Below are 17,887 nucleotides of genomic sequence, written 5' to 3'. Positions count from 1 at the left end.
CACTTATTTTATTTCACTATTAATTTTTTGATAAGATGTGATATCAATGTATGTTTGTTTATTAGGTGTTTTGATTGCAAATGTTCCCCTGACTGTAAAAAGCTCTCTGATCTAGTTTGTTTCATATCAAAATACATGAGAATGTTTCATTTAGGAAGAAAGAGTAATCATCCTTTCATCTTTCTGCATGTTCTTATGCCTTTAAGTGGAAGTGTTGAATACCTTTGGTGTCATTAACAAACCACTACTTTATAAAATTATGAAATGAGTAAGGTGCTTTTTTTCAGAGGATATTCCAAAGCTTGTTAAAATGACCATTAGGAAGATGAAAAGCTACAACAAAATGAGTCATTTTAATTGCAAAGTATAGATCTAAAATTTGTTTTATGTTACATAAACAAGACATATAATTAAATATGTGAATTTTCTAGCTCGCTCAGTTATAGGTTTTATTCTTGTCATTTTTCTTGATTTATGGTCTGTTATATGGGAGGAAAGAAAAGACATATTTCCTTTGAGTAAAAGAATCAGTAGCCTCCTACTTTCCATTAAAAAAATTGTTACTTAGTCTGGGTGGATAGTTATTTATTGGTCTATTCTACTAGTCTTTAATTACGCATCTCAAGTATTACTGAGGTCAGATCTTCAGGGTCTACTAAGAGTCATTAGCAAATAAGATGAACATATTAAAAAATTTTGCATAAGCATATAATACTAAGCTACATAAAGGTGAATGAATAGTATCAGTTACTTATTCATTGTTTTGTGCCAGGCACTTTGAGTAGTTTATAACTTTGTAACATATAGTGGGTTCAACTAGGAAGTTAAGCAGCTACCCAAATCCTAAGTAAGTGGAGAAGCTGGAATTAGAAACTGGGTTTGACTCCAAAGTGTGAACCAAATTTTAAGATGCAGTGGCTGCTTTATTAGAGCACTCCTTGTTTGAAAACATGTTTGAATTACACAAGTCCTCCTTTTCAAAGTGGGAAACAAGGATCAACAAGTAAAAAATCATGAGCTAGTCAAGATCGAAGCAAAGCATAATTATCTTTCAAAGAGATGACAAGAAACACAACTTACTAATTTAACTTTTCTTTGTGCTTGTGGATGAAGTAGTTGTGTGTGCTTATTACAGTCTGCAACAGGAATGAACAGTTAACTAAATCATAAATTGTTTCTATTTATTCTTAGATGCCTATGATAATCATTGGAGGGATGTGGTTTTGATTAGGGTTAGTTGGAACTGAAGCGTATCTTCCACTCCCCATGTATAAGAGACTACCCAGGGGCGAAGCTCAGAATGTACTTTAAGCTCGTCATTGGGTAGTAAATCTTCTCTAAGTAATTTGTCTTGAGTAGAAACAGAAACAGATTTTCACTTAATTTCCACTTGTTCTTTCATTGCTATGAATATTTGTCTATGTTGGCTTTTGTTAAATATTAAAATAGGCACAGAATCAAGTTACTTTATCAGAGCTCTGTGGAGGATTAGGACAGGATCCAGTGCATAGAACAAACCCAGAAAGGGAACAAAGAGCCAAAGCCTTACTCAGAGTTAGCCGGGCTAAATGCCTCTATAGGGGCTTGCTTGGTCTTTAACATGTTTGGTTTTTATATGACTAAAAAATCAAGCAGTATTAGATATTTAAAGAACAAAGTAATGATAAAATTCTGGAGTCGGCTGTTTTTCATTAGAAGTACTTTCTTACATCCAGCCTTTTCACTTTTAGCTAAAAAATAAGTTTCTTTATAAATAACATTTTAGCATGAAGAATAGGTCCCTATATTTACTCTGGTACACATATCCTGCATGGTAGAATTAGATGGTCTCAGTGTATGCCTAGGTCCACGAGGAATAGGATGTGTTATTAAAAGATATTGACAAAACTGTAAAGCAAATGGATGAAGCAAATGAATACTGCTGAATCATTTTTTTCTTTTTTTAATTTATTTATTTTTGATGTAGTGTTCCATGATTCATTGTTTGCGTGTAACACCCAGTGCTCCATTCAATACGTGCCCTCTTTAATACCCATCACCAGGCTAACCCATCCCCCCCACCTGCCTCCCCTCTAGAACCCTCAGTTTGTTTCATTTTGAGGGTTAAGTGCTGTACTCCCATTAGTGCTCCTGTTTGAGACTCTAGTGGCCTACTACCCTAATGACACTTTAACTTCAAGTCTCTAAATTATAATTAAGTTATATGGTAGGCAGCAGTGTTGTAGTGGTGACCTGAATATTAAGTAAATGCACAAACCACTGTGAACACTCAGAGGATTGGCCTTCTGGTCTTTTCTCAGGTGATATCTACCTTTCCCCTCAGATTTTCGGGAACGTTACAGATGCTACCTTGTCTCATGGGATACTAATTGTGATGTACAGCTCAGGACTGGTCAGACTCTATAGCTTCCAAGCCATCACTGAACAGGTAGAGAAGACTGAAATTTGCCATATTATAATAACTCGAGGTTTGGACTGAGGTATGACTTTTTTTTTTTTTTAATGAAATGCTTTTAGAATAAGGCACTTGTGTAGATTTCAACTCTACAAAACTGTACAAATGCAGAAAGACAAAGTAACCTTTAAAAGAGGGGAGGGAAGATAAACAGGCCTTGAGTCAATAAAGATATTTTCTCTGTCATATACATGTGAATTTGACTTTTTCTTTCTTCAGACAGCAAATAAGTAGGTGCTAAAGCCACCGTTTTTGTTTTGTTTTGTTTTTAGTTCATGCAACAGAAACTTGACTTAGGGTGTGCATGCAGATGGGGTGGGACTGCTGGAACTGTAGGAGAGGCTCCTTTTGGCATTCCTTGTAATATTAAAATCACAGGTATGGCTACTATATAGCATTTTTTTCACCTTAAGAAATAAGTGGTCATATAAATATTTATTGTAATCGTCCAGATGTTTTCTCATAATTTAATTATAAACTCAATTCATTTTACTTCTATATATACAGCATATTCCTTGCTATTGAATAGGTGTTAACAAAATCTATCAGTTATTCATTGAACTGAAGGCCTGGGGATACTGAGTTGTTTGGCTTTTAATTAGGGGAAGGTGAAACCTAACATCACTGATAAGAGAAATGCAAATTAAAATTATCATAAGATCTTTCTTTTAGGATTCTCAAATATCAAAAAGTTACATAACAGTGTTTGTTAAAAGTATAGAAGTCTGTAACAGTATATTCATTTATTATTGGGGTCCTTTGTGGAGGACAGTTTGTCAATATGTATCAAAGCTTTAAATGTATATATTCCTTGAACAATTCCATGTTTAAGAATTTATACCAGATATATTCACATGTCTACAAAATGACAAGTGTACAAGTCCAACATTGTTTCTAATAGCAAATGATTGGAAATAACATGTACATTGGTAGGTGGCATTATTATTTCATTGTTTGGCTGTATCATAAATTTAATTGTTAAAAAAAATTGTTTTTGCATTGGTATAGAGCATTTCCCAATATATATTACCAAGTGATAAAAAGGAGTATAAAATTGTATATAAAAAGCTTCATTTGTATAAAGAATTCATATTCACTTGTTAAAAGTATACATATAAGTATACTTTTTTTATACATATACAAAAATTCATTAATTCATGCTTTTATTTATTTTTAAAGATTTTATTTATTTATTCGACACAAAGAGAGAGAGAGCACAAGCAGGGGGAGTGGCAGGCAGAGGGAGAGGGAGAAGCAGGCTCCCCGAGGAGCAGGGAACCCGAAGCGGGCCTTGATCCCAGGACCCTGGGATCATGACCTGAGCCGAAGGCAGTCGCTTAACCAACTGAGCCACCCAGGCGCCCCTAGTTCATGCTTTTAGATTTGCTTGGAATGTATGGAAGGATACCCAAAAACCTGATAAATAGTAGTTACCTCTGAGGGATAAGATGAAAGGAAGATTGAGTTTTCATTATATACCTTGTAATACTTCTTGAATGTGGTGCTTACATTGTGATTCCTTGTGTATGCATGTACACATGCAGCTCCTTGAAATTTTAAGAACTTGACTTATATACCATTTTATTGATGAACTCTAAATTTGTTGAACCAATTCACTAGTCTGGACATGTAGGTTGTTTTTAATTTTCTATGATTATAGATAACATAAGAATATTCCTGTAACTATTAATGATTCTTGCCTGAATCAGTTATGTCATTTGGGGTGGCAGAATGGCCATTTGAAGGATTCTCTCATTCCTTCTACCTTTAATAACTAACATTTTTCCATAAATAAAGACTTTCACTTTTCACCTAGGAATGAACTATAATTCCTCCTAAAAAGTGAAAGTAAATACTTATTCCTTCTCTTTAATTATCAATATTTGAACAAGGGGTTGGTATAATAGTCACTTCCAATGGTGGCAGAATATTTTAGAGGTCAGCACACTTACAATCCCAATAGACCCAAGGATTTTTATTTATTCAAAATTATATAGTTATAGTCATTATTCTTAATGATGTTCAAATTGCCCCAAATTTGGCCAATGAGAACTCCATTTTGACATACCCCAGTAGTCTTGGAGAATTTCCTTTTTTTCTGGAACAGTAATATATCCCAGGTTTGTCTTTTACTTTCCTTGTCCTAGATCTGACAAGGAGCCATTTTCGTAGAGAACAACATCATTGACTGTGTTAGTTACCCAGGGCTGCTGTAACAGCACAGACTGGTAGCTTTAAACAAGAAAAATTTAATCTCTTACAGTTTTGGAGGCTAGAAGTCTGAAATTAAGGTGTTGACAGAGATGACTTCCCTATGAAGACTCTAGGAAAGAATCCTTCCTTGCCTCTTCTAGCTTCTGGTTGTTGCTGACAATCCTTGGCCTTTCTTGGTTTGTGGCAATATAACTCCCATTTCTGCCTGTCTTCACATGGTCTTTTTTACTCTATTGTCTTCAAATCTCTCTCTCTCTCCTTATAAGCACACCAGTCATAGGATTTAGGACCCACCCTTATCCAATATGATCTCTGCAAAGACCCTGTTTCCAAATGAGGTCACATTCACAGATACTAGGGGTTAGGACTTTGACTTATCTTTTTGAGGGACACAGTTCAACCCACAACATAGACCAAGATCTAGTTGTACTCAATGCAATTGGTTGTCTTTATTTTTTGGTGAACAGAGCTGGGAAATAGAGTAAAACAAAAATTCATTAGTTCATTCTCATATTTCCAAATTAATTGTTCTTTTATTTTATATTTGTATTTCTTTTGGCTCCCACTTAACTTGATTCCTAATAAAATTTTATCCTATTATATATGTGATAATCTTAAAATTGCCATATCAGTGCTACTACTAAAAACTATAGTGTTGTGAAGGTTAAGATTTCTCTATGGTTCCTTTTGTCCTTAGTGTACAGCCCAATAAGTGTACTACAGAAGTAATGTGTTCAAAGATTATTTAAAATTATTTTTCTATATGATTAGGTTACCAATTTTATGTAATTAGATTCATTTGTTTTAGTTTGTTTTCAATTTTAGGTTTGTTTTTTCCCTTTGACTTTATTCTTGAAATTGTAAAATGTGTATATTTCAAAGGTCAAAACTATATAAAAAGATATTGTCTGAGAAATTTCACTTCTATATATAGTCCTTTTATTCTGTTACTTCCTTCCCCCTACACCACCCTGCCCCTAGAAGTAATCATTATTTTTAGTTTCGAGGTTATCCCTCTGTTGTTTGTTTTTATAAAAATAAGCAAACGTGTGTGTGTATTCTTTAAATGTTACCTTCTTTCTTATACCAAATGTAGTATATCATATATTCTGTTCTGTACCTTGTATTTTCACTTAACATGTATCAAAATTTTTTAAACATTTATCTAATAGAAGAAATATATAAGATTACCTATTTTTCTTATTGAGATAAAATTGATACGTATATATAACATTAGATTAGTTTCAGGTGTACAGCATAATAATTCAATTTTTCCCAGGACAAGTCATCTCCCACTTGCAAGTGATTTTTCATAATTAGGATATTGCTAAGGCTAGACATCAGGCAAAGAGGGATTCTTGATGGTTTTATCCCTTAGCCATATTTTTCCCAGGAGCTTCCTCTATAGCTGTAAAATTACAAATATAGGCTTTAGCCAAGCATATAGTGGCCACCTTTAACCAAACCCAACATGCAGTCACCCACAAATTTGAAAGGTGGACCTCCAAAACCAAATGGTCCTTGATATCTTGACTGTAGCTCAAGAAGAAACTTATGCTAATATTGAGACTAAATATTTTGTATATATCCCTGATAACTCTAACATATCCAAAGTTTTAGCAGACATGCACATAGAAATTAAAGCAATGTCTGACTCCTCTAATTCTCTCAGTGATTGGATTTCTTCCTGGTTTAGCGGAAATGGATAGTCCTGACGGAAACCACTTTTACTAGCTATGATAATAAGTATGCTAGGTCTTTTTATTGAGGGAGCTATTGTTATTACATGCTCTGCATAAATATGCCAGACAAATTATGTCAATGGAAACTGTAGGAAGCATCCCATTCTTATGATGAGGCCTCATGAGTGCCTCCAACTCAAACAGTCTGCTCCTAGGGACCCTCCATGTAGTGAGATAGCTCAGGATTTTTATGCCTCTCAATAGGTAGGATCTATAATCTCTTTCAGCCTGAAGAAGTTACAGAAGATGAGACCTTCACCTTTCAACACCCCTTAAGAATTAGGAGGATAAAAATCTCATAGTAGGGAATGAGCGAGAAATTGAAGGGGACCCCATGAGAGAAAAAGCTGTTTTTTTCCTTTGCTTCTTTTCCAGTTTCTATTCTTGCTAGGTAGGACCTGCACCCCTATCCCACTTTACACATGCCTTATAATGCAAATAGTGCATGTCCTCCTTGTAAGGGACAAAGAGTTGATGATTCTCTAAAATAAATAACATCCAAGGAAGGACTAGGTGAGAATGACTGGACGAAGTTATCACATATGCATTCCAGACCATTAGAGCTAGACATCTCCATGCCAAGACCCCCTGGCTCCAAGGAATAACACCTGAGCCCTCATCTTTGTTCTAAACTGTTCCTGGATACCTGAGAGGACGTGTACACCAAACCACCATCCTCAATAAAAAACCCCAGACTCTGAACAAAGATGAGACTCATGCTCCTTTCCTTTCCAAGTCCCATGGAGTGTCTGTCTATATCTGCTTGCTCTATATCTTCAATAAACTCTGCTTTCACCTCAAAAAAAATTCATTTTTGTATACACTACTAAGTGATACATAGTGTAAATCTATGTAAATCCACAGTAAATCTAGTTACCATTTATCACCATACAGTTGACCCCCTTCACCCATTTCAAACACCCCTCAACCCTTTCCCCTCTGATAACCGCCAATCTGCTCTCTGTCTCTATGAACTCCTGTAAATAATGCTGCAGTGAACATAGAGGTGCATATTATCTTTCCAAATTAGTGTTTTCATTTTCTTTGGGTAAATACCCAGTAGTGGAATTACTAGATCATATGGTAGTTCTATTTTTAATTATTTTTGTAAGACTTTATTTATTTATTTGACAGAGAAAGAGAGAGAGAGCACAAGCAGGGGAGTGGCAGGCAGAGGGAGAAGCAGGCTCCCCGCTGAGCAAGAAGCCCGACACAGAACTCAGAACTCGATCCCAGGACCCTGGGATCATGACTGGAGCCAAAGGCAGATGCTTAACCGACAGCCACCCAGGCGTCCCCTATTTTTAATTTTTTGAGGAACTTCCATGCTGTTTTCCATAGTGCCTGCACCAATTTACATTGCCAGCAGTGGTGCATGAGGGTTCCCTTTCTTCAACATCCTGTTGTTCTTTATCTTTTTGATGATAGACATTCTAACAGGTGTGAGGCAATATCATTGTGGTTTTGATTTGCATTTGCCTGATATATTCCCTATATTTTAAAGTTACAGAAAAATCATTATCCTATTATAGCCATTCTTTTATAAACCATACAACATTTTGTACAATTTATATTAAAAATCTGAAGTATCATTGCTTGACCTTTCACAGACTCAGAGCATTATAATAATTATTATTTTCTTCTTAATGCCTCTCTTTCCACAGTCTAGCCAGTAGGAGCTCCTTTTGTTGGTTCTCTTATTCTTTTAATACTACATTGACATCCTTGTAAAATATCCTTTATAGCAATAACCAGCTGGTTCAGACCTATCCTAAAATTTCCTCACTACAAGACATGGAATCTGCTACTCTCAGAATTTCTAGGACTCTTTAACTGAAAATAGTATTAGAGATCAAAATTCGGGCTCTTGAGGTTAGTGGGGACCCATCAGAATTGTGATGAACAGAGTCCTGCTGCTACTTTGGGGCCATTTTTAGCAACTGCTTAGAAAAGCATTTCTTTTTAAATACATCTTTTTGGATTGACTTTTTTTTCCTATTGTTCATACCTATTTTATATTCTCTACAACATACCTACTTGAAATTTTAACCCCAAATTCAAACTCTAATTATATTTTTTCTTTTTATATTTTTTTTCCTCATTCACCATCATTTGATAGCTACCATATTATCACATATGATGTTTGTACTTCTTCCATAATTTACTTAGTGATGTTTTTTGCCCAGTTTTCTGTTGGGTTCATATTTTTCTTATTAAAAAGACTTCTTTTTTTTTTTTTAAGATTTTATTTTTTTATTCATAAGAGACAGAGAGAGAGAGGCAGAGGGAGAAGCAGGCTCCCCGCTGAGCTGGGAGTTTGATGCGGAACTCGATCCCAGGACCCTGGGATCATGACCTGAACTGAAGGCAGACGCTTAACCATCTGAGCCACCCAGGCACCCTAAAAAGACTTCTTTATATATTAAGAATATTACTCTTTTCCTAGAAGTTTAAAAAAAAAAAAAAACGCACTTTAAGCATATTTAATATGTTTATACTTGTCTCTTTCTCAGGACTGTCAGTTTGTGATTTCACTTTTCATTATTTTTCTCCTACGTATAGCACCAAGTGGTAAATTGTCCGTATGAAGAAGCCTAATAGAGTACACACTTCTATATGTAACATGTGACTCTTGAGTCTTCCTACCACAAGTCCCTTTACTGACAGTGATGGCCTCATAACCTCTCTTAAGGTAGAGGGGTAAAAAAAATGAGTCATAGATTAACCACCTGCTGAAACAGACTGTGTGCTTTGTGATGTTTCCCAAGTACTGTCCAAATGCTATTCTGGTCTTTTAAAGCTGTAGTACATTCCACTTAAGCATTTCTCTAAGAGTACATCTGTTTCACTCTACTTAAAATTAGTTGTTATCAAAAAGACTAAGAGGCACCAACAGATACTTCTTTTATGGTGTCAGTCTCTAAACGACAGTGACTGACTAGATGTATCTAAACTAGTTAACTTGTCTAAAGATGATACTAGTAGTAGTGGCTACCCTTTAATAAAGCTTCCACTGTGACAGGACCTACCTATCCTAAGTGGTTACATTCATTATGACTAATATCACTTCTACGCTGGAAATCTTAAGACTGCTCTGATAAAGTTTGCTAAGTATAACCTGTTAGTCTGGAATATGGAAGATCTCTTCCTCACATCTGAAGGAATTATTAGATTTAATTACGTATTAGGATTGTTATGAGTGTTGGAAACAGTATCTAACCCAGAGTCTGAGACATACATGCCTAGTAAATGGTGCTTTTATTAGATGTACTTGGTCATTTTTTCTCATCATAAGCACCTTCAGCCCACTTTTCATCTCCATTCAGCTGCAGGTCACACATACCCTGAAAACAGATGTCTAGAAGGTTGACCTCATAACAGCATTTGTTTCCTACCAGCTTTCTCTCTTCTTAGCAATCAGCCTCTTTCCTGATTATATTTTATTTCCTGAACATAGTAATTTTTCATTAATGAAAATTCATAGATGGTACATGCAAAGAAGGGTTGGATTCAGTTCATGAAAGTTCCAAGGCTGCCAGAACAGAGAAAATAATAAATTCCTTTTGCCCATCTCTGCAGACACACCTCCACTGCTCTTTGAGGTATCCTCCCTGGAGAATGCTTTTCAGATTGGAGGCCATCCTTGGCACTACATCATCACACCTAATAAGAAGAAACAGAAAGGCGTTTTCCATATTTGTGCCCTGAAAGATAATTCCTTGGTAAATCATGAGTGATCAGACTTTTAGTAGTAAATTTGTATCAGAAATTCTTTATTTTCTACTTCTATAATAAGAATTCCTAAGAATTACTTTTTATTTGTTTGTGTTGATAATTTGTAAACATTGTTAGGTACAGAAGACTGCAAAGAATATGACAAACACTTGTGTGTACTACCAAGAATTTAAAAGCATTAAGATTTGAAAATTTTTAGAAACCAAAGATTTCTCATGGGATTGCTACAAAACGTCTCTGAAGCTCCATAGTGGAAATTATTGATGGAGTATGTTCAGGCTGCCCCTGAAATTGCTGGTGCAATGTGTGGTTGGTTCTGTTTTTTCATGGTTTGCTGCTATTAGCTTTCCAGAGCAGAACCAGGTAAAACTCTGTTGGTCACAATGTAAGCATTGAAACACTTTGAATTTTCAAGAACATTGTTAAGTTACTTATGGCGGAATAGGAAGAAATGGTACATGGTAAGACAATAGAAATTTCTACCCCTTGAATTAATTTTCTTAATTTTCTTTTTGAAAATGATTTAGGCATGATTTATCATTTAATTTAATTTAATTTAATTTAATTTATTGAGGGCCTAATGTGTGCCAGGCATGGCTGGGGATACATTCCCTTCCCTCAAGTTGCTTAGGCTCTTGAAAGCACACATGTAGATAAATAAGATGCAGTCTGTTAAGCACAGTGATTAAGATAAGTGCAAAAGAGCAAATGCACAGGGAGTGGTAGAGGGGTTCCCCTTTGTTTTGTATTGCCGAGTTAGTGTAGTTTATTTCTGGAACCTATATATTTGATATATCAAATGATCTTACTTCTTCTGAGGCAGACTCGGCTTATTCCACACCCATCTCTTCCAGGATCGTGCTCAATCAGTCACTGTTGGACGCAGTGGCTTTTAGTCAAAGGCCACCTTTCACCACACCAAAGATCAACACAGTCTTGGGTCCAGTTATCTATTTTCTTTGATGTCACTGCCAGGGAACACTGTGTCTAGTGTCTTCTAGTTTTCTTTTGTGGGGACGTTGTCCCCTTTCATTTTTTCATTTACCTATCACATGTGGCAGCTCCTGTTTGGCCCAGCCCAGGGATATCTTCTTTTAGAGTGGCCTCTCTAGGGTCTGTTCCCTGTCATAACAAGTCTGTGATTTGATTGTCCACCTCTCAGCCAGTGAACATTCTTCAGCCATCAGGACCTGTCACATCTCTTTCACTTAACTTTTCTATCCAGTCAAACGCTGTACGATTCATGTTCTGGATATTTAGTACATATTCTTTTTACATAAGAATTGATAATACATATTGTTGTGTGTGTGTGTTTGTGTATAAAATGGCCTCCAACATGTGTATCAAGCATGCCTGTCAAGTACTCAACTTCTATAATAACTGATTATAACATCTAGTCTTATCTACGTTTCAACGTATTCATAAATGCCGAAGCCAGGGGAAGTTTTCAATTCTTTTGCCAGACAGCTTTGCTGTAGTGACATTAACTTAAGGATGCTTATGCCCATTACTTCTCCACCTGTCAGTCAGAAGAGTAGATAACTCAAAAACACATAACTCTAGTAGATAACACAAAAACGCAGCCAAACTGAAGAATTCAGAAAATGTTTCATAGCTTTCTATTAAACTGAGCTTTAAAATCTAGCATTCAAGCACATAACAAAAACTACAGAAGCTGGTAATAATGCTGCCTTATATTTAACACAAAAAGAGATAGTATTTCTTTCGCATGTTAGTAGTAATTATAATAAAAGGAATTGTCTAAAGAAAGATGTGTATAAGTATGTACCTGTTTTATCTTAAACAAAGGGGCATCCAGAGCTAATGCCATATTGGACACATTAATTTCAGTGGTTGCAACCAAAGTGTTTAATTAAATTGATTTCCTTTTATGTACAATATAATAATACCACCATTCCTATTAGAAATTATTAGAATACTTATAAAAATTCCTGAAAAATTACAACATTCACTATTACAGAAAATGTGTTAAATTCCATTTTTTTTAAAAGCATGGCAAACAAAGCACTTGTGACATAGCCCCCACCTACTTCCCTAGTCATTATATTTCTTTTGTAGGAGCCAAAATTAAAATTTTTATTCATGTGTACACATATACATGCTATATGGATTAACATTCTGTGTTTTGTGTTTTGCCATCTCTTCTTTTTCGCCATTTTGTGCTCGTCCTTTAAGGCTTAGTTTAAGCTCTGTTTTTTCTTCTAATATTCTGCTCACCTGGGTTGGATGCTTGTTAATATCCTGTGCATGGCTTGATTACTTTGTTTTCTACACTTTTTGTTTCTTTTTGTTTTTGTTTTCTACACTGTCTTATTTCTGTTTATGTTTCTGCCTCCCTTTTTGATTATGAGCTTTTTGATGGCAAGAGTTTATGTTTCGTTCATGTGAGGTACAAACACCTAATGTGATACTTAAAACATAGTGTCCTGTCAGTATATGCTAATGAAATTAATAAGTCAATAATTTAAAAAGTTTTGTAAGTATCTAATGGGAAAGGTGGTATCACTTCACTTTACATTGGGGAAATTAAAGAAATTAAATGAAATCAATGTATCCATGCTAATACTAGTTCTTAGTGCTCCTATGTATAGGGCAAAACATTAATGTACGTATGTGGTCCTATATCATGGAGGTATCTTTTTCTTTTCTTTATTTTAATGTCTAAATGTCCTACCATGAAATAAATATCTACTTGCCTAAAAGGCTAAGCAGTATTAGACCATTTCTTCATTATTAGAGGTTTATATTGGACTTATCCAAGGAGATTTATATGACCTGTTTCTGAGATTTGGGGTTAGGTTGCATGTTTATCTTTGTGCTAACCACTCCTTTTGACAGTTTATTGGGGATAGGCAAGGGAGGAAGAAGTTATAGGGAACTGTGTGTGCATGATTGTACAGAGTTACGTTGTGGAACAAGTCCTTGAACCTCAGATTCAGAGCAGCTGTTTAGCATGTGTAAAAGATTGAGCAAATGATTCATCCTTTTTATATATCAGTTTCCTCATCAAAGTGGGGATATAATATATGCTTTGAGTGTTGTTAAATGAAATGACTCTAAAACATCTACTACAGTACCTGATACAAATTAGATGCTTGAGATATGATAACTGTTAAGTTATTATTTGTGAGGTAAATTGTATGGTACAGGGTAAATGTTCTGGATTTCTCAAGTATGAGTGTCCTGATTCAATTCTTAGACATATCCCAGTTCAACTGTTGATATTTTCTCTGCCCTGTACCTTTGATTTACTGATCTATGACTGAGGTTAGATTTGAAAACTTACTTTATTTTCCCTTAATCTTTATTTTCAATATTTTTACCCAACTTCAGGCAAAAAATGGGATCCAAGAAATGGAATGTTGTTCTCTAGAATCTGACTGGATCTATTTTCATCCTGATGCTTCTGGTAGAATAATACATGTCGGCCCAAATCAGGTCAAGTGAGTATTTTTATTAATTACTTTAAAGTGAAAAGTAGCTTTTGGAAGCATTTATTGGCATGTTTATTTTTTGCCAGCTAACTGTTGACTCAATTATAGAAATAATTAGCTTGTTACAGGTTGCTTCCTCAGAGACTGGCATCTAGAAAACTTTATTCTTTCAGCCTCATCATTACTCTTTGTAGATGTTACATTTAAATAAATTCTTTGATGGATGATATATGAGTAAAAGATTCAGATTGGCTTGTCCTCATCATGTTTTAATTCTTCAGGATTAAGGAGAGAAATGATTTGTCTTTGTTCTAAAAGACAGCTTTAGAACAGGAATTGTTTGAAGTAAACCTTGTTTTGCTTTGTTGACCCCCATCTTCCATCCAGTTGACCTTTCCTTCCTTGAAACACTCTTCATTTGGCTTCCCTGACACCACAGTTCTGAATATTTTCCTCCCTCTTTGATGTGTCTTTCTTAGTATCCTTTCACGTTCTTTCTCTTCTACTCAGACTTTAGTTATTGGGTGTCCTCAGGATTTAGACCCTATTTTCTTCTCACTCTTCATTCCCTTTCTGCATGATTCTATTTATTGATTCTTTTTATTCCCTCGGCTTCATAGATCATGTATACACCAAAACTCCAAAATTTATATCCTGGCCCAAACCTCTCATGCCAGAAATCTGGAATTATTCTCAACACTTTGTTACCTTTTTGTCTTTCTTCAGTACATATACATATACTCATGTGCATTTTCTCTCTCTCACACATACACACCCCCCCCATATATCCTGTGAGTCAGACCATTGTCATCACTACCCTGGACTATAGTAATAGTCTACTTACAGGACTCCCAGGAATCCGTTTTTATACTCTTTAAGTCTGTTTTCTTCTCAGCAGTGAGAGTGATTTTTAGAACCATTAACAAACACAAAATCCTAACCAAGTGGATTCTGCTTTAACGTTTTTATGGCTTCTTGTTCCTGAGATAAAGACCATCATTCACTTAGCATGGTCTGAAAGACTCTTCTCCCACTCAGTTTATTTCAGTAATGCTGTCTTATCAGACAGCCAGGGACCTGTTTCCTCTGTTTGGAGTGTGTTTCCCCTCCCTGTTCTCTTGCCTAACTTCTATTCATATTTCGTCGCCAGCTTAAATATCTCCTTTGCACCTAGTCCTTGCCTGATACCCCTCGTTAGATTAGCTCCCCCATCATATTTTCACGGCATGCACTGTGTTATCCTCCTCTAACACAGCAATTTTAATTAATTATTTGTTTGATTATCTGTTTAAATATCTAGCTTTGGAGTCATCAACTCAGTAATGACAGGGAAAGAGTCTGTTTTGCTGACTATAACCCCAGCACTGAGCATAGTGCCTAGCACAGAGTAGGTGCTCAGTAAATTTCTTGAATAAGAAAGACATTGTCTGCCTTCTGTATTTCTTATGCTTCATGTTAATTAGTTTACCTTTCTGGATTGTTTATAAAGAAGATAAAGGGACTTAATTAAATAAGATTATGAACTTTTATAAGAAGTCTTAAAAACTGTAGTTCAGCTTTAGCAAACCTTGGTTTTAATGTTTGTTGCCTACCCACCTTTTCTTTCTTTCTTTCTCTCTCTCTCTCTTTTTTTAAGAGAGAGAGGAAGGAATGGGCAGACGGAGAGTGAGAATCTTAAGCAGGGTCCACTCCCAGTGTGGAGCCTAATGCAGAGCTTGATCTCACAACCCTGAGATCATGACTTGAGCCGAAATCAAGCGTCGGATGCTTAACTGACTGAACCACCCAGGTGCCCCATTACCCACCTTTTAATAGTAGTTTGAGCTTAAGAAAATAAGGTCTACAAAGAGTGTGTGCCCTTTTGCCAGGTTCTAGAAGATAGGCACTTTTAAATATTGGCACTTTTTAATTTAAGATAACAAATTGAGTAATTTAAAATATAATCTGATTTCTTTGCCTCTGGCAAACTCTAAGGCTTCTGGCTCTCTCTGGCCACAGTAGCTGCTTCTCCCTGCTATTCTCTTTGCCTGCGTTTGAGACTTCAAGCTTTGAGAACATTGTGCTTTTGAAGCTTGTTAATGTTGTAAACAGATTTGTGTGGGTGGTGAGCAAATTATTTTCTTTTCTTTTGCTTAGTAAGCTTGATCCGTTAGGCCATTTGCACTCAGAAACCCCAAATCTTTAAATATAATCCTACGATAAAAGTATTAAGTAAATTGCAGTTTTTAAATATTACTCTTTTATGAAAACTCTTAGTTTAGATTTAGTTGCTAATCCAGTCTGCCTTATAGTTAATTCTGAGTGTTGTTCATTGATATGTCATTCTATCTTCAGAAGTAAAAAATGCCAATATCTACTATAATGCCACCATTAAAGCTGAAACGTTAAAGACCTATTGCAGGATGACAAAGATGAGGTTCTTTAGAGTAACTTTCATTAAGCCAGTTTGGAAGATGGCTTAGGCCTGAGGAAGCTGCTTCATTACCTACTTCAGGAGTACCTGTTGTCACAGGTTTTTCTGTTTAACAAAAATCTCTGAATTTGAAGGAGTTTATGGATGCTAAAGTGATCAGACATTAATATTTCAGACTCCACAGGAGGAGAGGAGAACTAACTTAGTGTTGTTCCTGTAATTTTCATTTGTTGAGTTTCATTTCAGTAGTTCAACTTTGGCACTTTGATGATGTGTTGAGGTCTTAGGATCTTTTTTCTCTTTTCAGAGTTTTAAAGCTAAATGAAGTAGAAAATAATAGTGCCCAGCATCAGATCTCTGAAGATTTTGTCATTTTGGCCAACAGGGAGAAGAACAATGTAAGCCAGGAGTACTTTAAAATTCTTTGTATATCACTGTCTATTTGAGAATATAGTATACAAATGTGTTTGTCTTTTAGTGTGGCTGAAAAGAGCAGCACAATAAAAGTCTGGATTTTTTTGTCTATGTAGGTAGCTGGTCTTAGCCCCATGCACAATTGAGATTTGAAAGGAGTTGATTATATTGAGCTTATCTTTTGCTAATTTCTGTTTCTTTTTTGGGTTTCTCTTTCAGTTTTTATTGATGAATTTTTGACCTTTGGATTTAATTAATTGTGCAAACTTAGAGTAGATTAGGGTAGATATGAATCTTTAAAAATCACATACCATGCTGTAACTCCAAATAGTTCTTTTTCTTTAGTGTACAAATTAAGAACATGAAGAAAATTATGCAGAGAGAAATTTCCAAAAGCTGATCCACTGTAGCATTGCTGTACTTATACTAAAGCAAAAATCAGAAGGGCGAGTGAAGTAGCAAATCTGTAACCTTTGTATTTACTGTTTGCCTATATTGGCATTTATCCATAATTTATTGTAGTAAGTATTTTTACTAAGTGGAGGATGAGAAATCTGATTCAGAATTTTCTCAGTAGAGGAAAGAATTGTGGATGTTGGATAAGGGTTGGTTGTTTAACAAAATTTAGTAGTTTTCTATTTATTGCACATAAAAGGACTCATCATATCTTTTTATTTCTGTCCATATGATAGAATGAAAACTTACCCGTTGTTACAGCTTCTGGACGGGTGGTGAAAAAAAATTTTAACCTTCTGGATGATGACCCAGAACAAGAGGTATTACTTTAGCCAGAGATAACAAATCAAACTAGTGTGTACTAGCCCTGTGGTTTTTAAATTCTGCTTCCCAGACTCTGGGATATAGGTTGGGGGTGAGCAGTTCCGTGCGTTCTTCATTGGTAGGATTGTGCATGGTATTTCAATCAGTGCATCCCCATCATCCTCTCCTCTCATACTGGAATTATTTGTAAGATTTTATTTGCAGAAATGTTCTTAGGACTGAAATAATTTGAAAACACTGCTAGCTTATGGTTTTGTTTTGTTAATGTGCACATTTCTAGGGAAATTTCTTAATAGAAAATACTTTAATTATATCCTGATGACTTTATGGCTTTTGCTTTATTTTTTACTTACGAGACATGGATATGTTTAGTAATGATCGTGGGCCAGGGAAGAAGGGTGTGAGGGTGTGATAAATTAGTTCAGCCTCTGGCCTGAACTTGACATTGCCAGTCACTGAGCTAATACATTTTTATCCTTTTCTTTTAAAGAGGCATTGAAAGTTCTTATGAAATCAACGGACAGTGATCATGCTTCAAATATATAACCATTGCATGAATTCTAAATCTGTCTGGACCAGAAAACTGTTTGATTGCATGACCATTTCTAGGTAGAAACATTAGAGTAGCCTTCTAAGGATAGTTTTTGAAAATCTTTTAAAAAGATTGGAGGTGACCCAG

The 17,887-nt window shown here is 35.4% G+C and overlaps 1 protein-coding gene across 1 annotated transcript in view; it reads left to right on the top strand.

Annotated features, from left to right (window-relative positions):
- The window catches only part of DCAF17 (DDB1 and CUL4 associated factor 17), a 36,075-nt gene that overhangs the window by 14,496 nt on the left and 3,692 nt on the right, over positions 1-17,887 (top strand). The window contains exons 7-12 of the mRNA XM_032408272.1: positions 2,324-2,428; positions 2,728-2,833; positions 9,991-10,133; positions 13,501-13,610; positions 16,322-16,412; positions 17,121-17,204. Of these exons, the coding sequence (XP_032264163.1) occupies positions 2,324-2,428; positions 2,728-2,833; positions 9,991-10,133; positions 13,501-13,610; positions 16,322-16,412; positions 17,121-17,204 (639 nt within the window). The remainder of the gene's footprint in view (positions 1-2,323; positions 2,429-2,727; positions 2,834-9,990; positions 10,134-13,500; positions 13,611-16,321; positions 16,413-17,120; positions 17,205-17,887) is intronic.

This window comes from Phoca vitulina, unplaced genomic scaffold (genome assembly GCF_004348235.1).
Source record: "Phoca vitulina isolate PV1807 unplaced genomic scaffold, GSC_HSeal_1.0 scaffold1, whole genome shotgun sequence".
In the NCBI taxonomy this organism is placed as follows: domain Eukaryota; kingdom Metazoa; phylum Chordata; class Mammalia; order Carnivora; family Phocidae; genus Phoca; species Phoca vitulina.
Note: the sequence above shows the minus strand (reverse complement) of the source record. Positions and strands in the feature narration are given on the sequence as shown.